The 24221-nt window shown below is 41.4% G+C and overlaps 2 protein-coding genes across 6 annotated transcripts in view; one reads left to right on the top strand and one right to left on the bottom strand.

Annotated features, from left to right (window-relative positions):
• trim44 (tripartite motif containing 44) overlaps nt 1–23153 on the bottom strand; it is a 38112-nt gene extending 14959 nt beyond the window's left edge. The window contains exons 1-5 of one of the 4 annotated variants that reach the window (XM_035641411.2): nt 22925–23153; nt 21573–22255; nt 20221–20298; nt 11899–12195; nt 6461–6483 (exon numbers count right to left, since the gene is read on the bottom strand). In XM_035641411.2, coding sequence (XP_035497304.1) covers nt 6461–6483; nt 11899–12195; nt 20221–20298; nt 21573–22217 — 1043 coding nt within the window. In that variant the 5' untranslated portion in view covers nt 22218–22255; nt 22925–23153. The remainder of the gene's footprint in view (nt 1–6460; nt 6484–11898; nt 12196–20220; nt 20299–21572; nt 22256–22924) is intronic. The other 3 variants (XM_035641410.2, XM_035641412.2, XM_035641413.2) reach the window with 3 other exon arrangements.
• A 62-nt stretch (nt 23154–23215) lies between these two features.
• pamr1b (peptidase domain containing associated with muscle regeneration 1b) overlaps nt 23216–24221 on the top strand; it is a 61622-nt gene continuing 60616 nt past the window's right edge. Inside the window, exon 1 of one of the 2 annotated variants that reach the window (XM_035641406.2) lies at nt 23216–23317. The gene's annotated coding sequence lies outside the window, so the exon portion shown is untranslated. The remainder of the gene's footprint in view (nt 23318–24221) is intronic. The other variant, XM_035641407.2, reaches the window with a different exon arrangement.

Below are 24221 nucleotides of genomic sequence, written 5' to 3'. Positions count from 1 at the left end.
CTGAGCTACGTGTTCGATAGCTCAATGTTATCCTGTAGCGTATTTGTAGAAGCAGATATGAGAAAACATGGACCACTGCAGAGACAAAATGCTCATACCAGGAAGCTAAGTGAAGTCCACCATCAGAGACTAACCTATTGTTGCTGTCTTGTGCACTGGAGGCTTGTGAAATATTAATAGCCATGCTCTCTTTTATTTTTCATGCCTGTCCCTTTCTGTATTACCAACCTGCCCAGAAAGCTTAGTCTATTTCTCCATACAACACCCCCGTCCATTTTTTTTTGTAGATCTTTTCTCTTCAGCAGTTGCCCCACATCTCCAATGCTGGAGTGCAATAACGTCTCTGCAGCCTGGTTACACCATACCTGTGCTCAGTGTCATTGTCAAAAAATCACCATATATACCGCTACTGAATTCCTACCACATTGTTCCTTGCATGTCTTTATAATTCAGAAGCCTCCACTGATGTTAAAACACAAATGTCTACTATCTTATCTTGCACAAATTCCCTCTGGTTAAGAGCATCAGATATGTGAAATATGAATTGCAAGGGGTTCTCAACCCATTACTGTACAGCCTAGACTTTTTTTTAATACTCTAAGGCAAGAGTTCAACAAATATGAATATTTAAAGAGTCCTGTGGTGCTCCTTGTTAAATTGTTAAATCTCTCTTTTTCAATGTCAGCAGAACAAAACCGACAATCACTCGTTTTCACGCGGTATAACGTCACTATGCAGATCTTGCTCTAAAATAAAAATGACCTTCAGCACTTAAAACACATTAAACGCAGATTTAATTTCTGTGTCAGTAGAAACACACCTTTGCACACATACAGCAAACAAAACTAAAACGGAGCAGAAAGGCAAGAAAAGGTATGTGGGAGAGAGATGTATTTTACACACATGAATTAACAATCCATTATTCATAGGCACAATGGGCTCTGAGGCTCAACACAAACACAGTCGTAACCCGATTCTGCCGCACTACAGCCTTGAATGCATCACAGGCACTTAACGCTGACTCTCTGCATCCTGGGATCACAGACAACACACACAGCACTTGGCACAGCCCTCGCATCTATCTACACAGTAGATCAATACTGGAAGCACTCTTACGGCTCTGTTCAAATCTCTGTACACGGTGCCACTGGCCCTCATAGGCTTGTACTGAAGGAAATGCACTAAAGTATAATCCAGACCTACGAATTCAAAATGCTGAAATACTTATCAGCTGGCAATCGCACTGCAGTCAAATCCAATATCAAAAGAAGGAGTTTCTCTCATACCTGACATTGTCTATTTCACAAATATAGTCTTACCTGTTTGGTATCTTTTCGCATTATGACAGGTGGTGCGCAGTCATTTTTCGTACACACCACTTTAATAGGATATTCAATTAGACGACCTCCATTCCCCAATTTGCTCTATGAACCATCATATTGGACTCCAAGGTTCAGATGGAATCCAGAGGCTCCCACATGCAAACAGTGAAATAGATGGATAGTGCTAAACCAACCCTAACTCTAAACCAGAGGCCTTTTTGTAAGCAAATTACCCAATTTGTATTCAGGAAAAGTTTCGAGAGACACAAATACCTGCCATTAGTCAACACAAAAGACAAAGTCAACTGAAGCGTACACACACTTATCCTTTACAAAATTGTTCCTCTAACACCACTTCTCTCACTCCTCTCTATACTCATAACCAAAAAGTTCTCACATACAATTGAATGACGTCTAAAAAAACAAAAAAAAACTGGAGATACGTTGTGCTAGTGGCATGAATTATGCATGTTTATAGTCTCTTATCATCTAAATGCATATCTCTCTCTTTATCAGTTTGGTTTGTGTGCTTTGCATTGATGTGGGACCTCAGATCCACCCCCTGTGGAATGGTGATGGCCAAGAGACAGAAAAGACAAGAAAACAGAGGCAGCGAGAGTGGGAGAGAAAGAGAGACGGAGAAAGAAAGGGGAGAAAACTGAATTTGTGCTGTCTTAGCACAAATGGAAGAATCTCTTGCCTGTCGAAAACAACTTTACAGTCAACACTGCACTTTCTTTGGTCCTTACAAAAGGCCCGGGAAGTTTGTAGTCGATTGGACGAACGGTTGTTAAGAAAATCGAAAGAAAGAAAGACAGAAGGTAATAGTTAGGTTGTATTTGCTATGATGGTTTCTATTTGCATAATATTGTACATTTATAGTGATCTGTGAATTGATTGTCAATTTTCTGTACTGCATTGGGAGAATAGGTCTCGGATCTGTCATGTCGATAAAGTGAATTAAAGGTTAGGTTATTGTTTTCGCCCCTGTCCATTTGTTGGTTGGTTGGTTTGTTGGTTGAAAGGATTTCCAATAAACTTGGTGAATAGGTGGAACATGGGCCAAGAAAGAACCCATTTGATATTGGTGCGGATCCGGACAAAGGGGAAGATACAGGACTATATCTTTCTTTAACTTTGCAAGGTTTGGGAAGTTTTTTGACATTTTTTTATAATGGATATTGATATTTTATGGGATATTTAGGGAACTGATATCTATGAGTGTTTGCAATTTGGTGCGGCTTGATTGGATTTAAGGGGACTGTTGGGCTTTGGAGGCGGTTGGCGCTCAACTGAGTGCCATTGTAGTTTGAATGTGAATTTGAATTTAAGAGAGACAGAGGAGTAGGTGTATCAATGAGGTTTTGGTCCAGCCATAACAAGCAGCTGGTCCTTACACACAGGAAAACAGATACAGATGCATCTAGCTGAAACCTTTTAAATTATTGAATAAGGGCATGTGGACACACACACACACACACACACACACACACACACACACACACACACACACACACACACACACACACACACACACACACACACACACACACACACACACACACACACACACACACACACACACACACACACACACACACACACACACACACACACACACACACACACACACACACACACACACACACACAGAGAGAGAGAAAGGCACAAAGGCTCCTTTTGTATGAGGCGACATACATTTTTAATTAGAGGAAATGCAACTCAATCCCTCCAGGCCCTCATCTCTGGGCTCTGTCCAGTGTCCTCTGACCACACTCTCCTGACACTTCTCCACTTCACTCAACTCATCTATTTGACCCAGTGAAGGGCAAGCAGCTCAAACAGAATGATAAGCCGTGTCCCACCCATTTGGCCTCACTGTCAGTTCCCCTTTTCCTTGGTTGGTTTTTGTATTGGTTGTGGATGTTCAACATGATCGAGGGTGGTCTACAGCCTTCACTCAGTGAGACATGGTGAGCGATTTGCCCCGTTGCTCCCATCTGCTAGTGAGCATACAATGGAAGGAGTTTACAAGTATGGACTTAAAATGCAATGACTTGGACCAAAATTCAATATGTAAAATTGAAAATCAAACGAAATAGAGGTAAAGGACAGGAAGTGTTCATGACACTTCAACTGTTCAAAACATATCTGCTGCATGGATTGGATAGATTAAACATTTAGAACAGAAACTCTCAAGCTATCAAGAATAGCACGTGTCACAAAAATCTTGAGTCTTGAGGAGAAAAAGATTAAAAAAATTCACTCTGTGTCATTTCTAAACTGTCAGATTGTCTGTCTGAATGAGGGACACTAAAAATTCACTTGAAAAGATCCGGTGTAGGAATTGCCAGTACCATTTTAAATTTAAAACTAACCAGTGAGGTGTTTGTAAAAAAAATTATAATAATAACAACACCAACGCCATTTAGCGTGTAAGATATTGCAGAGCCTCAATTATCTTAAACTGGTAACACTGACAACTGCAACAACCTTAGTCAGCACATGAGATGATTGTTAGAATGGTGAAATATTAGCCATGATGTTATCCTCTGGTTGACAGGTGGACTTTGCCCCAAGGGTTGGAAATACTTCTCCATGTCCTCTAAAAATACATTTTCCAAAGTCACAACAGAAGAGGAAATTTGAGTCCAGCGAGAGGAATTCCTTAGTGTGCAACTCTTTTTCTCTCATTGACCGTCTCACTGTCTTTCAATCCATTCTCCTCTAATGCACACCATCTCAGGAGACGACATAAAAGTGGGTTTCTGGAATTAAAACTTTACTGCAGCAATAATTCCTTTCTCCTCATCCCTCATTGTGTGTGTGTATGTGTGTGTGTGTGTGTTTATGTGTGTTCAGATAGTGGGAGAAGCTCTCCTCTACTGTAATTATGCATGGCTATGCTAACTATTTATGCAACGTGGCCCTATGAGATCACCAAGGACTCAGACTGTGCCAGGACTTCGAGAAATAAATCTTAATTTAATTGTTGCTTTGAATTATTTCAAACACACAATATCATAGTACACAATAAGATGCTAGCATAGCTTATATGACAACACTAGACACATCATTTCATGTATACGCACACACAAATGATTTATGCTGATTTGCCAATGAGGAGAGTTCATACATTTACATATGCAAATAAAAAGATAAACACATAAAAGGTGTACGATAGGGACAGGGATTGCAAGGGAAGTGAGGGGGAGTAATGCAAGTGAAATTTGCATTGCAACACATTGGAGGCAGGAGGGTGTGAGCATTGGGCTGAGGGTAGTAGAGCTAGATTGATATTCAGAGGAGAACAAATCTTGGCAGGCATGGAGTACCTATGTCGAGAGGCTTGAGGAGAAGCAGGGGATCGTATTGATGAGGAGTTCTGGGAAAGATGCGTGTGGGTGTGAGATTGCGGTCCTGTGGGGACGCTCTGACTGTGGCGGTGATATGGGTCTCAGACAGCAGATTAGTGTTTCTGCTCCATAATCAATTTGCCGTCTGGATCTCATTGCACATAACCCTGAACATCCACTCCTCGCTTGATCCTGCAAAGTCCCTCCCCTTCCACTTTCTTTCTTCCTCCACCGATTTCACTTAATTTTCCTTTGTTTCCTGTTCTCAACTTTGTTTGCTTCTCCTTCAGACCCGAAGATGTTCAATCTCTAGCGCTTAAATTATATAATGCAAAACAACCAAGGTATATGTGGACTGGTTCAAGTCGAATTCATTTTCTCAAAACCTTCCCTTCTCCTATTATTTCTCTTCCAGATGTGTGTCATTTTCCACGAGCCATCGATTCCGCACCCGCTGCATTTTAGGCCGAGCTGAGGGACTTTGGGAGTAATTATATCAGGGAGTCTGTGTGTGTGTGAGAGAGTGTAGAGATGTAGAGGTTAACCTTGGCCAAGGACACACTATTAGCTCCATCTCACCCTTGGGTCTAAGCTTGCTGCCATCTGCTTCAGAGCTGAGGGGTCATAATACTGGTTGACCAATCAATAATATATTACATGTTGAGTGCCAGCCTTGGTCATGAGTTTCTTTGCTTATTAAAAGTGAGGCAGTACAGAGAGGAAATAAGAGTTCCTTTTTGTTTTAAGCAGGTAATGCTGCAATATAAATAGTACAAGGTGAAATAAAAAAATCAATTTATGTTTGCAGAAAAAAAAGCACGTTGTCCATCAAAGGTGTATTTTTGTGGACTAAACTATTTTTTTGTATCGAGCCTTCATTTTAAATATAGTATCAAAGAAAATAAGGTTCTTATCTCTGAGGACAGACGTGTTGGCATTTGCTGAAGGTATCCGAGTCTGTGTGTGTGCGCGCCTTTTGACATGAAAGCCCAGGGAGAATGTTAGGGGGGGGAGGCAGAGAGACAGTAGGGGTGCTAGGTGCGCTCCTGCAGTGTGTGAAGGAGGCAGAGAGGTTTTTTGTGTCAACAGATCAATAATGTTGGACTGGGAGAGGAATATCCATTTCATATTGTCTGACTCAGACAGAGATGAAGGCAAAAGGTGTAGCAGAAGCAAAAAAAAAATGACACAAACAAAGTGTTATAGCAGCTGAAAAATAGGGCGGCATCTGTCTAGTCTGCTTTTCTCACTCTCCCTTACACATGCCTGCAGGCTTTGGGATAGCAGAAATGTAAATTATATGCAGTGTCAGAGGTTGAGACTTGACCCCGCTAATGACAACAGCTTGTCTTAATCACGCACATACAGAAAGCATACACACAGTTACAAGCCACTGTCCGCAGCCCTGTGATTGGACCAGGCAGATTGCCACCTCTTCTGATTCCAGCGGGCGCACACACACAGCTGAGCGCTACTAATTGCCTTGCTGGGGCACGCATTTGACCGAAATGGTTCAGAGGCATGGGGTGGCTGACGTGCACAGGTGACTGTCTATGCAGTTAGTTTTTAAGTCTTCTGAGAGTAAAAGCTGGAAGTGTAAAAGGGAAAAAGAAAAGACTCAGAGAGTGTGCGCATGCGTGTGTGTTATTTTGCAAGGTGAATACTTGTCAGTCTCATGACGGTTGGTGGCACAAGGACCTGAGCAAGGAAGCTCTGAAGGGTCCTCAGTCACTGCTAAAGTGTCCTGCAATAGTGAGTAAGTGAAGTGAATCACAGTCTTACCTTGGTCTGACCTCAAAGTCCTGCTGAAAACAATGTGTGAGAGAGAGAGAGAGAGAGAGAGAGAGAGAGAGAGAGAGAGAGAGAGAGAGAGAGAGAGAGAGAGAGAGAGAATTAAACATATTTGCACAGGTGTTGTGGATGACAAAAAAAGGTAAACAACATCATTTACATTACAGCTGGTGGCTCTAAATCTGACCAATTAATTTTCGGTTTCATCCACCGGTGGTGCTCATGTATATTCATGAACTTTTTAAAGGTGCAGTGGGGAACAAAGCAGCAGATGAGCTGCGAACATTATTCATGTGCTGCCTCTTTTTGTTTTTGTTTGATTCCAACTCAGACAGTAGAAGATTTCTCAATGTCAAAATGATGGATGTGATTTATTTACTGCCAGCATGCGACACGTTGACAAACACTGAAAGGTACAGGTTCATTCGTGTGTGAAATGCTGAAAAAAAATTCATATTTGAAATTCTGTAAATTCCTGGAAGACCAAATTATTTAATTTCACAAGGCAAATCCCCATTGTTAAATTATAGCAGATATTTTTTCATATGTTAAATGGACTACACTTATAGGTTGCTTTTCTGTCGACCACTCAAAGTTACAATGCATGTCTTATTCACACACAAACGCGCGCAGGCGCGTGCACGCACACGCGCGCGCACACACACACTAATGGCAGCATCAGGTGCAGTTGGGGGATCAGCGTATTGCTCAAGGACACTTCAACACAACCACCCTTCCGCTTGAATCAGTACTTTGCATGCCAAGTTCCTAGCTCTGGTATGCATGGGTCACACTTGAAATTGCTTTTACCTGATCTCAGTCACTTTATTAATAGTCATGATGACCTTGAGCTCTCTTTCGTTACCTTTAATATTCTGCCTAGCACTAATTGTACTGTCGCAGTGGACCAGAATCACCAGTGCTAAGATGGCTGAGCCAGAGAGGAGAATTTTGAGGCTGTGTAACTAACTCGGTCTTGCAGGCAGAGGGCTCGTAGGCAGCACAGCAGATGAGAGGAGAGCTGATGAGTGGAGGCTGCGGAGCCCTGACTGGCTGTCTGCCTCACTGACTAACATTTGGCACTAACTTCAGATCTGGACAAATACTTTGTATTTTTTATAGAAATATAACACCTTTTCACTAAGTTGCAGTATTTGAAAACAATTAAGTTGCTCGGTTAAAAATATCGTTAGCAGGTGAGCCAATAAGTGGACTGTGTTTCAAAATATACTGAAGTGAGTAATGGCTAAAAATCTAAGGGGAAGTTGGCATATTTAAGTGTAACACTGGTATCATCAATTAGTCCTCAACAGCTGAAACACAAAGCTACTCCATTCATACATTAAAAACTAATTATTGAACTGTATGAATGTGAACTTTTTTTTAGCTGTTATATTAAAATAAAACATGAGTCCAATGTGATTTGATTTTAGAATACAATTCAGTGACCTCTACAATGAAAAATACATTTCATTGGCTCAGACATTATCATTAAACTGTAGAAAACAGTTGGTTGTAAAAAGTCAGAGGGCTTCATTGGTACATGGTGTATTTTTTAAGCATATAGGGTTTCACAATCATTATCACCAATTAAATATCTATAGACTACAGTTAACTACGCTGCAGGGAAAAGGGCTGCGTCGTTTGAAAAGAGCACCTTGCTGTGACCTGCATCTTGAGTCAGGGTTGTGTGGCTAATGAGCCATCTTGGCTTTGCCTTCGTGTCAGCGGGCCTTTGTAGCTTAAACGGTGTTGAGCCTCCGCCTCCACTTTTCTAAACATAATCACATAATGAAGGCAACGTACGGAATCTCTGCGGCGGAACACGTGGAAATGTGGTCCAACACAATTACACAGTGATGTAGGTGATGGAAACACAGGCACAAATGCTCAAATGCTGGCTTGCAGGAACATGTAAGTGGATTTTATATACTGTATTTCTCTTCAATCAGGGAAGAGTGATGGGCTATGTCACCTACTGTAGCATATTTACAAATCCTACGTACACAGTGTCTATATTTGTACACATCTCAGCATTTCTGTCGTCTCTTTTTAATGTGTGTGTGTTTAATAACTGTGCACACTATGCTCTCTGTATCTGTTTGAATGCCATGAATGGCACAAAAATCTTCCTGCGCCTGTGCCAGCCAGGCTCAATCCTGCCAAGTGACATATCAGTGTTTTTAATTGCTGTGTAGCGAACGGCAAATGTAAAAGTGAATGGCTGTACAAATGAGTAGTGAGTAATGAAAATGTGGAGGCAGAGTTTTTGATGATAAATGGACTGAGACCAAGTTTTTTAATGTATTCTTCCTCTAGCTGTTGCTGATTGATCCAGGTTCACCCTGCTGACCCTGCTTATTGCGTCTTCATGCATCTACACCTGTGTGTTCCTGTGCCTGCATTCAAACTAAGACGGGAGATTATTAACAGAACCGGTGGTATTTTGTTTGTTTGACCTTAATACTGAATACTAACCTCAATTATGTGGTTTATTCTTTGGGGAGGAGTTAAATGGATGGATTTTATGCAGATGAGCAAATATTTTACATCATAGTATTTTCCGCAGGCTTGCTGTTACATGGCTGCATTTTACTTGCTTGATGTTCTTACAAAGCTGCCATCACTGTTCTGACTTGGCTCTGAAGCTGCGTGTCTTGGAATTTTTTATTTTTTTTTGGAATCAGGGCTACACTTCCAAAAAGTGCCGGAGGCTGTAACTGTAGCACCCTGGCAATAGGATTAGACTGAGAGGAGAACCAAACAAAAAGCAAAACAGCAAACAAGGTCAATGTTTTTAAATATGAATTTTCACTTGAACAGAGCTGAAGGTAATAGCTTTGTTTCTAATGTCAAATCTGCTTCTATCATTGTTTCATTTATGAATTTTAATTCTCTACAGAGAGAGTACAGCGAGAATAACTATAGACTTCACACTAATGCAGTGTTAGTGGATGAACACGAAACAAAATCTTTTCAAATATGAGCAGTGATTTTCTTCTTTCTTTTCATCAATTGCTCATTGAATTTAAGCTCTTTTTTTACTGTTGGCAAGATAAAACATCAAAACATCTGTTAAGCTCTGGCAAATCAAGCTTTGTCATGTTTGACATTTTAGACAATTACTGTAAGAAATAAATCAAAAGAATTCTTGATATATTAATTTTAAGTGTGGCAGAGCCAGGGCTGAGCCGTATACCCAGATTTTTTTTTGCCGCACACATAAGAGCTTGCTTTAGAATCACTTACTGCCCCTTTAATATAGTTATATACTACTTTAATAACTAAAGCATGAAAACAAACAGGGAAATCATTTGGAATTCAATTAGGGCCTTAATGAATCTGGCTCGCGATGGATTAATTTCTCAATTCGAAAAGCAATCTGCACATCAGCTTCCACCATTACTGCGGCCTCGCTCGCACTGCGCAGTATCGCCAGGGAACACTCGAGCCTTCTTTCGTGACTGTGGGGACTAAAGTGTGGCAAGTGACAAATAGACCAGTGGCATATTTTAATTCGGGGGCTATGAGCAATAAAAGCCTCCTCTTCAGTGTTCAAATGAGGGACGAGGGACTGCGAATGCTGCAGAATCTGATGTCATGTAAGTGCATAGATGGTGCACACTTCATGGCTGACTAACGGGCTGGTATATAAAAAGAAAGGGAACAGTGCACCCAACTGCTGTGTTCAGTACCAGTCTGCCCCGAGGGGCTGAGGGGCTCCAAATCTGTTGACAAGTTTTAAAGGAAGCCAATAGCCTTCTCCTGATGTTTTTTTTTTTACCGAATGGTTGATTCATTTTTATCTCATACTGTTGTCTTAATTCTTTGTTTGAAAAAAAAAAAAATATAAATATATATATATATATACATATATATGTCTAGTCTTAACTTGCTATGTATATTACATTTTAATTTCCTTTTCTTTTGTATCGTTTTGATATAAATGGATTTAACTGCTTTCATATGAAGTACATAACGTTGCATTTTATGCATGAATTGGGCTCTAAAATTAAACTTTATAATTATAATTATTAAAACACACATTTTATATTTATTTGCATCATACAACGTATGTTGCAATGACACAAGTAACTGTATAAAAGGAAAACTGCATTTCCCGAAAATAAAGATAATTCATGTCTGGATGAATACAGCCAGTCTCTCCTTTCATTTAGAATAAAATTGTGTATAGTGGCCACAGTCGTTAGGAAGATAATTCTGTAAGTGGAAAGCCAGAGAACCATGGCTGGCTGATCCTAGGCTGATCTATGGCTTAGCCAGCATCCAGGCGGCTGAAGTATCTTGGAGCAAATCAGGAACTTTCTTTCTAGGCCACGTCACAACCACATGAAAACAGACCGAGATGCGGGTGATGACTATCCAGTGCAATTAATTATCAATAATAATTATTTATAGCTTCCAAAAAAGCTTTGCGCTGGGTGGACAATTGCCTCTAATCGTTTATTGACAAACGCAATCTTGCCTGGTTTTTAAATGGATTCCCTTATTAGCAACTTTGGCATTGGAATACAAAGTTTACATTAATTAATTATTGACCCTGCTTACTTGTGTTCTCAGCAGACCTCATGACGTCACATGATGTGATCTTTTAGGGTGTCACCTTTATTCCAAAAAGAAATGGGACAGTGGTTCAAATGCATTGTTGTTCTTTTTTTTTTCGTGTATCTGCTTTTAGGTCCAAGCTTGAATCTAATAAGTTTAAACTTACAACTTAAGTGGATCCAGTATACTTTGTTAGAGAAATTCCAATAGGTACATTTTAAAAGTTTAAAAAGCCTTCCTCAAACATAAAGTAGATTGTAACCAGGACAAAAATCCCACAAATTCCCCTTTCAAAGAAAAGTCAGAGGGCCTTATCAAGACCAATACATTCAACTACATTAATATGGTGACGTTTACAGAATTAGACTGTAGCTCACATAAAGCATACAGTATCACAATATGAGGACTAAATGGTGTGTTTCCAACTCTCCATAAAAAGGCAAACTTCAAGTAAGGCATTTCCCAAGTTATGGTTATTCAAAAAATGTTCACGGAAATTGGTACTGTGACATTCACCTTTGATGTTTAAAGGTCAAATGTGGTATATGACCTCAGAATTGGCTCTAGTTTAGATATGTTCGTGGTTGACGGGTCACCTGTAAATGTATTTTTGATAGAAAGGTCAAATTTGATGAAAATTCATGAACTTTGACCTCATTTTTCCGACAGACATATACACGCCCAAAACAATATTTCACACACCCTTTCGGAGAGGAAGTAACAATAAATCATGGAATGCTGGACGTCATTATAACTTCTGTGATATTTTCAACTTACTAACCTTTCCTTTACAGTGCAGTGAGTGAGACTCAAATATTTAAGAAGCAAAAACAAAAGAAAGAAGGAAGTAAGGCTGTTCTCACCAGCACTCTGTGGGCTGGTCCGGCCGCTGCCACGAGGGCCTGTGCTACCAAAGCAGGACCTATTGCCTGTTCTTCAGCTTGTTCCAGCAGGCAAAGCTGGTGTGTGATGTTGGCCATCTCCTCCTGCAGCCGCTCCGTTTGAACACTGATCTCTGCGATCTTCTCTGCAGCGGACGCCGTCAGGAACGCCTCTTTGAGGTCAACCAGGTGAAGGGTCCTCTTCTCTTCCAGACGCACCAGTTTGCGGAGCTCGTCGAACTGGCTGTCCACATAGGCCTCAAGCTCGTCTGTGGACATCTAAAGATATGGGGGGGGGGGGGGGGGGTAAAGGAATCAACTGGGTGAATTTATGTAGAGAAAAGGACAGCGATACTGGGTTGTCATTTCAAATTAACCTGAATTAATCATTTCAGTGTAGGTATTAATGATTGAGAATGACTAATGAAAGAGATGGAATTGAAAAATAGAGGTTAAATGACAAAACTATTTTGAAAGGTAAGAATTGTAGATCTAGCAATGAAACACAGAGATACATACAAAATGACCACAGTATTGAGGGGAGACAGAAACTTCCCTTTTTTTTACTTTGACATGTGGATATCATTGTAAGAAGCCTCTGACATGCAATAGTGAATTGTTAGCTCGTGGCACATCCCCTGAATGTAAACTGCATGCATCCCATCTGTAGATAGAGACCTCAGAGGCTCCCTCTACCACAGCAAGCCATCTGTTTGGCTTTCAAGGCAACTGAACTGCTCACTGAGAGATCGTTTTAATTCCTCTCCCTGTTCCCTGATGAGGCGCTCTTTAGCTATGACTCATTAGGCTAAAACACCTCAATAAACAGATGCCTCCCTACAAGATGGCTCCACCTCCACCTCGGATGCTGTCATGATGTAAAATCTGCTTGTCATGATCTCTGCTCCTGAACATGTTATAATCACCTCGATCTTTGAACATCAGCCGCTCGTTTCTCTCCTCTCCCCATTAGCAGAACTTCTCTCGCTTTCCTTTCTATCCATTTTATCTTGTTTGCCCTCAGCCTCCCTCTCTCCAGTGGAGCAAGGAATCATCTGTCTTCAATGAGGTTGGCAGAGCCGTGGACCCGAGGGGTCCAAAGTTTTATTGTGTATTTGTCATTTCTGCACAAGCAATCAGATTCCCCAAATTGCCCATTAAACCAAGTGCAAGACGTAAGATTTTTTAATTTACTCTGAGCAGAGACAAACATGCACGTTGTTAATTCTGACGCAGACAGACAGGGTTCATTAAAATGTTATTGGAAAACAAAGAGCCATTTTCTCTTTTTTGCCTCATCACGAATAAATGTCTTGTACATGAGGAAAAACTGGCCACAACTGGGTTGAATTACCAACAAGTTCCATTCCTGTGAAATGTATCTGTGGATATTGAAGACTGGAGAAAATGAAGCAGCACTTTCTAAATGTTTTTATGCCTCTGAAATGATAATTATTATATTTAGATGTACAGTGCAATAGAAGGAAGTGCTAAAATATAACTGATCCATACTAATTTACAACACGGGCTGATTAAATCTTCTGGAAGACTCATCATTTTAAACGTGAGCAGTGTGCACTTAAGAAATGACAAGCCATTTACTACATAATTTTGTGCCGTCACTAGAATTTAATGCTTAAGCTGTTGCTCATGTTTAGATTTCTACGACATTGTGCTCAGTGCTAACTCTGACTGAGGTGTCAGGGACGCCATGGAATATCAATAGTTCATAAACAACAAGTCCAATTCCTCAGAAAAAGCTAAATGACCCTTTAACGCATTCATTTCTAAAAGCTTTGACATCTGCTAGGCATTTACATTTATTATCCGTTAGCCAAGTCAACTAATTTCAGTGATTTGTTTTCTTTAAAATTTGAATCCATTAATTCATTAATAGCTAGCAGGAGCAGTTATCACTTCATTCATTCCATGTCAGGCGTAGCTGTAGCATTCAGCCATCATCAGGAAGATGAAAAGGCAATCCTCTTTTTGAAAAATAAAAAAAAAATTGAATTCATGGCTAGTGGCATATGGTGTTTAATGTTGGAATGTTACACAAGGTTAAACACCCAAGTTTGCTAATGTTAGCAAAAGTGAAATACAGACACATATTTCAACAGTGCATATACACTTCTAAATAAAAGTTAAATAGGCTGATTTACAGTGTGGAAATGTCTCCAGTATCTACATAATTTTGCCTTCACAGAAAAAAAACTATATATTTTTTTTAGCTGAAATCACAAAGAGCTTTGCTACCCAAGAGTAAAGCTACAAGATGAATAGGGCCGACAGAATAACAACACAATACTGATGATGTTAACCATCTTGTGTCATTAATCTGACACATTCCATCACCACAACTCCCAATCTCCAGGACCTCTGCAGAGCCCCCCCTGTCCCCATGGCCTCATCGGCAGATGGTAGCCATGATCCTGGATCAGTGCTCTTTGTGTTTGTTGAGCAGGAGCCCTTAGCCCAGGGACCTTTCACTCAGAGACAGAGATTCTCTCTGAGAATTTGTCCTGCAGGCAAGGAAGGAGCATTCATGCGAGCTAATAATCATTTGCATTGCTGCAAGCGGAGGGCACAAAATGAGGCCTTGGGAGAGATGACGGCACAGAGTTTACAAGGGCAGAGGACAGACAGACGTAGGACAGCAGATTGAGAAAGCTAATATCTCTTTCAAGCAAAGGTAGGATGTTCGGGAAGTAGATTACAAAAGCTAAATTCTTGTCTTGAACAAGCTTTGTATCATTCCTGTAAAACCTTTCTAATCTGAATAACTCCCTAATATGGAAGCAACTAAATCGACTCATATGTACAATGTAATCTGCAGCCATGCCGAACCAAAATGTTTTATTTTAACATGGCAACGGCAGCTCAAACCTTGATTTCATGGACATTATATTGCAGATGTGAAAGGTGGGATGAAAGGAAAAGAGAGAGAGAGAGAAAAAAACTTGACTGTAAATGTTTCTTCAGAAAGCTCCGATCTGGGGTTTACTAAGAATAGAAAACTTCTAAAACATTGCACTAACACTTATATCAAGGCATTCAAACTGAATTTACTTCACACACTTTGTGACTGGCTAGAAACATGGTTTAGCTACTCATAAGTGTTGATGGAAAAAGCTACAGAACCAAGGCCTTTGAGGATGAAAACCGAAAGCTGAATTACTTTAGTGAGGACACTAGAATGAGAAAAACATTATAAAAAAAAAAAGCTGAAATCATCAAAAGTTCCCCCAGCTTTTAATTGTAATCGTTTAAGTGACAGACACTTTCAGTGTCTGTCATCACAAGTGGTTTTTGTGGACAAAAACACCTTTCTTATTGCCAAGTGTATTAGAATCAAACAAAATTAGAGAATATGATGTCCCATTGACACAATGGTGCGCTGAACATTTGACCATTCTCAATTTGAGCATATGTATCGTGTCAAGTAACGAATAAGCATAAGCAGTGGAAACAAACAGTCAGAGACCACTTTTACATGAATGGTCTCAGACTTATGGAAACCACAGTTTACAATTTCAAATATGACGAGAAAGGAACAATTGTTTTATCCAACGTCGATGCCTCTGGAGGAGAGAGTTCAAATGTTTAACTTTCTTTGAATGTTGTCACTATTAAATCATAGCCCGTGCTGCAGCTTTTTCAGAGGTCTGTTTTGTGTGATGCCTTTTGCAAAAAGGGCCTAGAAAGCATTAATAGAAAATTAGGAGTAAATGAATTTGAACTGTCCTTGCCCTTGGCAATAGTGGCCCTGTTCCAAGTGAACACTACTCTGTCTCTCTCTCTTTCTCTCTCACGCTCTTTTATCTCCCCAGAAATTAGATTCTCCAATTTGGCCTCTAACACAACACGGTAATACAGAGAAAGTTAATTTGAAGAACACCAGGTCTTCAAAAGTTATATAAGGTAACAGAAGAGATGATGAAAGAGAAGTCTAAAAATAGAAGAAAAATGAGGGCCTTGGGTTTTTATAATAGTAGAGTTTCCGTATCCAGCACCTTTTATTGGTTTTGAGTGAAGAAGTGTAGCAATGTCAGCCGAGCAACTTGCTGGGTAATGATACCGAGTAATTCAATTAAAATGCTGTGAGCAGAGATAGGGCTGGAATGACAGCCTTAAAGAGCAATGGGAGAGTGGGTAGAACGAGGAAGAAAGGGGGAGGGGGAAGAAAAGGATGAGGTAGAGGAAGACAAGAAAAAAGCAGAATGGATAAAGCTAACAGCAGCAGCCAAGTCCTTTCATGCCTCTCCTGCCTGTTCCTCAGCTTTGGCTGGCTAAGACAGCTGTAATCTGTCTGCTGCTCTTGTAGATTTTATGAGGTGGGGAGAATGGATGTAGTTACTGCACACACACACACACACACACACACACACACACACACACACACACACACACACACACACACACACACACACACACACACACACACACACACACACACACACACACACACACACACACACACACACACACACACACACACACACACACACACACACACACACACACACACACACACACACAGAGTTTGGACTGGGCTGATGTTGCTATGCTGCTTCCAGATATCTGACTTCTCTCTGTGGCTGCGGAGAGTAGCTCCAGAGACAAATGTGCCCTAGATGACACCAGGCCACTGCATTAAAGTGAGTAAATAAAACATGAGAGGGGGGGTAAATATGCTTGACTACCTGCTGTCCCGATCTGAAGCCACAACCTGGCTTCACATGTCATATCCAGCTCTCTGATGATAAGTAACGCTAGCTGGCCGGTTGAGTGACAGACAGTCATTTGGACCCCTCGTGTTACGTGACGCCTCCGGCCCGCCATTAATATGTATGCAGCCTCATCACTGTTTTTGGCATTATACTCAATTCCCCTGTGGGGAATGGAGATATGAGCTTTGTGAGATTGAAAACTCCACACCTGCGGCAAAGTACATAATTAAATAAGCTAGATTTAATAAGCAAACGGCAGTTTAGGGTTAATTCTCTCCATCCAACCTTCACCTCCTCACAGACAGCTGCACACACACCTCTTCTTCCCTGAAGTCCTTTAGGATGCCAGTACTGTGCAGTTTAAACTCTTTCAACTTCTAACGTCGACCTCTTTCTGCCTCCGTCTCACACACACACACACACACACACACACACACACACACACACACACACACACACACACACACACACACACACACACACACACACACACACACACACACACACACACACACACACACACACACACACACACACACACACACACACACACACACACACACACACACACACACACACACACACACCTGTCCTCACCAGGAGCAGTCACTCTGATGGTTGCCTGTCATGCATAATAAAAAACGCTGACATTTCAGGGTGCAGAGAGGACACTGACAAATCCACATAATGTTCTCTAACACAGTGCCCTGTGACTGAGCAGGTAAGTGGATTTTGCCAAACACACTGCAACCTCCACCAGTGGAGCAGCACAAGACTAAATGTCCAGGGAGTCCTTGGGGCAGCGTTGATATTTCAGGATGATAATAGACATCAAAACCTATCAAATTAACCTTCTACCTAATCCCACTCGTGCTTGGTTCACATCTCTGCAGGTACTGAGCAACGCTCCTGTGTGCCAATGAAGCAGAGTTGTGAGGCAGAGCAGGGAGCTGCAGGTGCAGTTGAGAGAGAAGGTGCAGCCACTATCAACTGTAAATAGCTGAGACCACAACGGAGACCCAGCTGTATGTCCCTGATCCTGCCTGTAGTAAGGTTTTATTTTCAGAGGCAGAACATGACCCCACTATGTTCCCTGTACTGGAAATACGGGCACCGTTTTCAAGGTTGACTTGTCATGAAAATTCAGTTTGAGTGTAGCTTCTGTTTTGTTTGATGACTGTGGTGACTGCGTGCGAACGCACCGTGCACCATTCTTTTTCCAGTCGGCAACCTTGTATAGGTTACTCAAAAAAAGGTTGGAATAAGGTTAACGTTATTATTCGTTATTATTCCTTATTTTTTATATTTATAAAAAATAATTCTTAAGATGTTGTTATCAAACGGTTATGAATAATACATGTAACTGAGGCCTGCTATTTTACAGTTTAACCATATGCACATAAATAACTATAAATAAAAGGAAATCACAAATATAACTGAAAATGTCAAACTGGAATTAAGAAAATAAAGTATTTTTTCGTAACAAATTGTTTTTTAGATAAAAGTTTTCCTATAAGTGCATATCAACAAACAAGTGATATGACTTTGTGAATGATAGTATTGATTCATTACAGAGGGAATTTTTGAGGTTGCAGTAAGCACTGGTGCTGTAGTGGGCTACATTATATTGAAAGGGCCTTTAATATTTTTTCCACCTCATTTATTTATATGGAGGAGTAAAAAAAATATTACAAAGCCTTTACAATTTTACACAGTGTGTAATACACCATATCCACCTTGACTGAATACAAGGATTTTTGTCAACTTACCAAGTGCAAAACAGCTCGAGGGTGTTCGGTATTCAATGTTCCTCTCTTCCTATTTTATACATGACAAAGCCTGAGACACTGTCACTTTCCAAATACAACCTCCGACTTTGCACGAAAGTGCTGAGTCAAAAAAAGGGACATCAACCGAAGTCCGAAAATGACACGAGTCAGTAATCGCACTCTGATGCCCTCTCTCCCGTGCTTCAAGCAGAATTATATCTGCAGAAACTCAACAAGCAAGATCTATTATCTGTGAATGGGGAGGCAGGATTAATATATGTATTGAAATAATTGGCATTCATGTTTACTACCCCGTGCCTTTATGACATAATCTCTTGTTAATCCCTCTTTATCTCATTCTAGACTGCTGTGTCTTCATCGCTGCAGTGTCTATGCCGCTGCAGTGCTTGCTGCTGTACCCACTCAATTAGAAATGAGTAATGGTTATTTTATCCCCCTCTGTTATGGCTCCCTAAAGTTTGAGACCAGGTTGAGTCAAAAAAAAAAAACATGATACCAGAAACCTACAAAAGATAATAAATGATAGAATCCTATAGACTATTACTTTTCTGAATTATGGTAAAGCCATGAGAGATATAATAATCGCAAATACACAGCTTTTAAATCGGCTTGTGAGCAATATGTATAAAGTGGGGTCCAAAAGTCTGAGACCACAGGTCAAGATACAGTAATACTTTTGTTTTGCATTTGTTTCAAATGTAAAGCCATTTTTTTTTTTCATGACAAATGACCATATCTACTTGATTGACACAGCATGCACTCAACCTGGCATGGATTCCCCAAGTTTGTGCCAAACCTCCTGGGCTATGTTATTCCAAAGTGCTTCTTGGAATGTCACAGAATGTTTGGCTTCTCATTGAGTAAATGTTCAATGGACTTGAGGTCAGGTGACTGAGGACCATGATATTCAGGACTCCTTAGTTCTCTTTGGTCTTTGAGGTGTGTTGGGGCTCATTTTCCGTATGGATCTATCTCTTTGGTCCTGGTGTAGTCAGACCGGAACAGGTGTCCAGCTCCAGAGAGAGAGAAAAAAACCCACCCATACTTGTATATTCCCACCACCATGTTTCAAAGAGTGCAAAGAGTTTTAGAGATCCATACTTGATGTTTCATGAATATATTATTTACCTGCGTGTTATCTTCAATGGAAGGGATATAATTCAAGGAAATCTGACCTTTGGTACACAGGAGTTAAGCTGGTTAATAACCCCAATGTTCTAAAATGTGATTGCTGACCTGGAAAATAGTGCAGAACATTTCTTGTTCATTTATATGATATCATTTTTATATCAAGGTTTACGTGCAGAGATTTTCAATGTGGCCTCAGACTTTTAGACTGTGCTGTACACATGTGTAAATAACCGTGGGTCATGGAAACCATGAGAAAAAAAAATCCTGGAAAAAATATGGACCACGTCTAAAGTGAATGAAAAACTTCTGTATTCATGTTATGCGCCAATTGCAGACATTTCTACTACGCCATATGTTTGCTACACTGATTCCGCTTTGTCTGAAAAGCAAAAAGTAAATTTAACATCTAAACACAGCACTGAGAGAAATCTTTAAAAAGTAAGTCATCAGCAATTATAATGAGAGCACATGGCACAACAACAGAATGAAATGCAATGTGATGGGTTCACTGTACGCCGTCCACCACTTATTGTTGCAGAGAACTTCTCATTTATTTGGTTAAGAGTTGGTTGGAGCTCCTCACTAAATGAGAACAGTTTAATGCATCTTTGGGGAGTTGAGTATATAACTCGTATGCAGGGATTTGCACTTACTTCGGCGTTGTTCCACTTGGCATTGATATTCTCAGCAATCTGCTGTGTACAGCCGAGCAGATCATAACCCTCCCTGTTCTACAGGTGGAGCAGACAAAAATAAATAAATCAGTAAACACAACAGAGTATTCCACTACATAAGCAGGTCAAGCACAGCACATAAACATAGGCTATTTTTATATATATACATATTAATACTTTTGATCAAACATCTCAGTATTGATAATGTGAAAATACTTTTGGGATGATGTACATCCTACATGCTCAAGGAACGGTACTCCAACGGGAAATAATATCACTATTTCCGGAAGTAAAGGATTTCTTTCGCATGAACAGACTGACACAGTAAGCAGGATAAAAGCTAAAATAGGTTTAGAGTAAATAATGTGCCCTTGGGCTGTGTGTGTGTGTGTGTGTGTGGATGAGACCCCGTTTGTCTCTCATGAATCCATATGTGGCCATGATGTAAGAGCAAACTGGTGAAGTGAGCTGCTCTACTTTTGTTTTTCACATGTGCAGCCAGACACGTGTACAGTCCAAAGACCATGAGAGTTGTTATTTTCTGTAGCTAAGTGCTCCGGCCTTGCGTGATGATTTTTAAATGAGGCTCTTGCAGAGATCTCTTTGTTGTCAACAAACAAAACCCTTGACTGTTCAAAATATTAATCCAAAACTAAGTCCCGATGTCTGATACTATCACGGCCCTGTTAATTGGCTCTCTGTGAAATAACACGGTCCGCATGTGTTCAGTCAGCTGATAACATCGGACTCTAAATGGTACTATAGTCATTGAAAAACACAATGCAGAACTGAGTCCACAGTGATGGTGTGATGAGGATGGCGCTATTCTCAAAATGCAGCGCATTAACGCGGCTTACTGGAATGACTGCAATGTGAACGACTGGTGACTCACTGGACCTCTTACGTACAGTACGCCTGAAGCAAAGGGACGATCTGGGAAATGGAGGCGGATTGACGCCTTAATTTGAGCCGAGCCAAACGGACATCAGGGCATGTTCATTATGTTCAATTTTCCATTTCACATTTTTCACATTCAATTTTATGTGGCTGCATTAAGTAATCAATTTATGACTGATGTCATGTGGGTGACCACGAGACATTGTTAGGTTAAAAATATTACCAAGAGCTCTAACAGAACCCTGGTGACTTAAGGAACACAGGGCCTACAGCTATTGGCATACTACTTATTATTGACTTATAAATGCAAACCACATGACGCTCTGAATATATTAATGTTACACAGAGCTGCAGATGTTCTTGTTAACTATCAGTAGAGGGGATACAGAAAATCACACAACATTGGTGAACCATATATAAACCTATAGACTCACCTTCTGCCACATATAGGCCTCATGCAGCGTGATGATCTCGTGATCCTTGTGCTCACCCTGCACAGCGCACACCACACAGATTATCTTCTCATCTGGTTTACAGTAAAGGGAGCCTTCTTGTCCGTGCTCCTTGCAGCGCAGCCTCTCTACGGTCACAGTGTCCCTCTTCCCACTCTCTTCAGCAGCCACAGCCTCCTGCCCTGCGTCGGCGCCCTCAGCTCCTTCACCCAGCTCGGCCGCCGGAGGCAAATCCTTCTGGGCTCCCGCCCTTTCCTCAGCATCACTGCTCTCATCCCCATCAACCAACCCCACTCCGATTGGTGCCAATTCCTGATCAGCACCCATTTCCGCTGCCTTCTCTGCGTGAGCCTCATCCTCAGCTTCACCTCCAACTCTGAAATCACTCTCGGTGTCAAGTCTGTTAACTTGTGCTCCATCGTGGTTATAAGGCGTTAGCAGATGATGTGTCCTGCTGGCGTGCCTCTGGGCATGGATTGGGCAGAAGGCAAAGCTGCAGGCATGGCATACTTGTGTGGCCGGCTGGGCCTCGTCAGGCTCGCACGCATCACATGAACCGTCCATCTGTGGCAGCTCCTCCAGTTTTACCCCCTTGGTTCCTTCCTGTGGTTCCCCTTTGTGGTCCATGGTGGCTGATGATAATTCTGGGGATCAGAGGAGTAAATCTTATAAAGAGACACACAGAGCAGAGGACAGGTTATTAATAGCTGTGACATTCGGTGAACTGAGCTCATATTTGCACAGGCGAAAGGCCAAGATCCTCAGGCCTGTAATCCCTTCCAATATGATATTCTCACAACAGATGATGTATGGAGGGAGTCAAAATGCACAGGAGACTAGATACAATGGAACAATCATCACATGTGACAAAAAAAACCCACACCACTGTGCATTTAGGGAGACCCCATCTGCAATCAGTGAACTGCCCTCACACTCACTTTGTTTACTGACTCACATGTGCGCCTGTGCCCTCAACATGACCCATGACACACACACACACACACACACACACACACACACAAAGAATTCTCCCTTTTTACACTTTCCCCCCCTCCACAGAGTCTTCCTCTCCTGAGCTCAGGTTGTGTACTTCTCCCATTGCTGACACAAACAAACGGAAGAAAAAGCAATCCCCCCCCGTGTCTGACTCACACCATCACACAGAGGCATCTCACAAACACACAGAGGCATTTGGGACTTTGAGCAAGTTTGAAACTCGCTGCAGTGTGTGTGTGTGTGTGTGTGTGAGTGTGTGAGTGTGAGTGTGAGTGTGTGAGTGTGAGTGTGAGTGTGAGTGTGTGTGTGTGTGTGTGTGTGTGTGTGTGTGTACTCACTCGTCTGTCTTCCCCTTTCTTTCTTTCTGTCAAGGGCTTGTTATGAGCTAAAGTAGAGTCGGTGACGGTATTAGCTTGACAGCTAACTTCCGTAGCACAGCTGCTGTGCCATCGATTCTATTAATGTCGAATGATCAACTTTCACTTTGTAGGAGGGAGAAGAAAAAAGGCTCTCCCGGCGACTTCGACTCGACCGCGTGTACTTCCTTATTTTCATCAGCTGCTCTCTGCTTTTTCTCTCTCTCTTCTACTTCCTGCTTGCAGCGGTCTCCTGTCTGTGTGTGTTTGCGCGCGCGCGCGCGCGTGCGTCCGTCCGGCAGAGACACTCGGAGGCTGGAGAGAGACATAAGAAACCCGTTTGACGAGCTCAACAACAGAGACTGTGTGAAACAGGTAGAAGTCCAAACACTCCCACAGTAGTAAAGGTTAACAGAAATAAGTTTGTGTAAAGTCTGGAGTTTGAATTTGAATTTCTAGACATGTTAATGTAACCAAATGTTTGTCACGTGCCCACACGCCACACCTGTGCTAATGACGAGGATGTTTAGCTAACTTTAGCGCACATTAGCTATGCTATGGTTTGCTATAAAAAGGGGCTGAAATGTCATGATTTGCATTAGCAATTGAGATTGACTCGTGAATTATCCCTATCGGATCACTACTGCACAGACTCTAGCTCCAAATGACGCCAACAGGGCAAGATGGCAGTGCCCACATATATATGGGATAATTTGGCGTTATATTTATACAATCCGAGGAATTGAAGACATACTCGATATTTGTATACAGTCATCGGGAGAGATAGATTCATCGCAGAGGCTGTGTGCGTGTGTGTGTGTGCGCGTGTGTGTGTGCGCGTGCGTGTGTGTGCGTGCGTGTGTGTGATGATAAAGCAGGTTAGTGAGGTGTGGGGGGGGGGCTTTTTTATTTAGGGCTTTGAGAGAGAACAGAGGGACTTTGAAGGGGATCCGTTGTGGAACAGGAAGCGTGAAGTGAAGCTTCTGGAGGACAGGGGCGATGTGGGGTGAGTGAGCAGGGGTGAAACATAGTTCTGGATGTAGTGAAGTTTGTTCAGGACTTTGGATGATGTACCATAAAGATTTAAGTTAATGACAAGGCGCTCAATAACACAAGCACAAATAACCGTGCTGGTTTTAATGTTTGTGATGAAGTGGATTTATAGGTAAGGTGTATACACTTATTTCAGTATGGGTATAATGATTCCCCTCACATTCAATTTTCACAATTTGGCTTCAACTCACCATTTCACCTATGTTGCCAATTCCCCCCCGGTCTC

The sequence above is a fragment of the Scophthalmus maximus genome, chromosome 7 (assembly GCF_022379125.1).
Source record: "Scophthalmus maximus strain ysfricsl-2021 chromosome 7, ASM2237912v1, whole genome shotgun sequence".
Taxonomy (NCBI): Eukaryota; Metazoa; Chordata; class Actinopteri; order Pleuronectiformes; family Scophthalmidae; genus Scophthalmus; species Scophthalmus maximus.
This window is presented reverse-complemented; position numbering and strand designations above follow the sequence as displayed.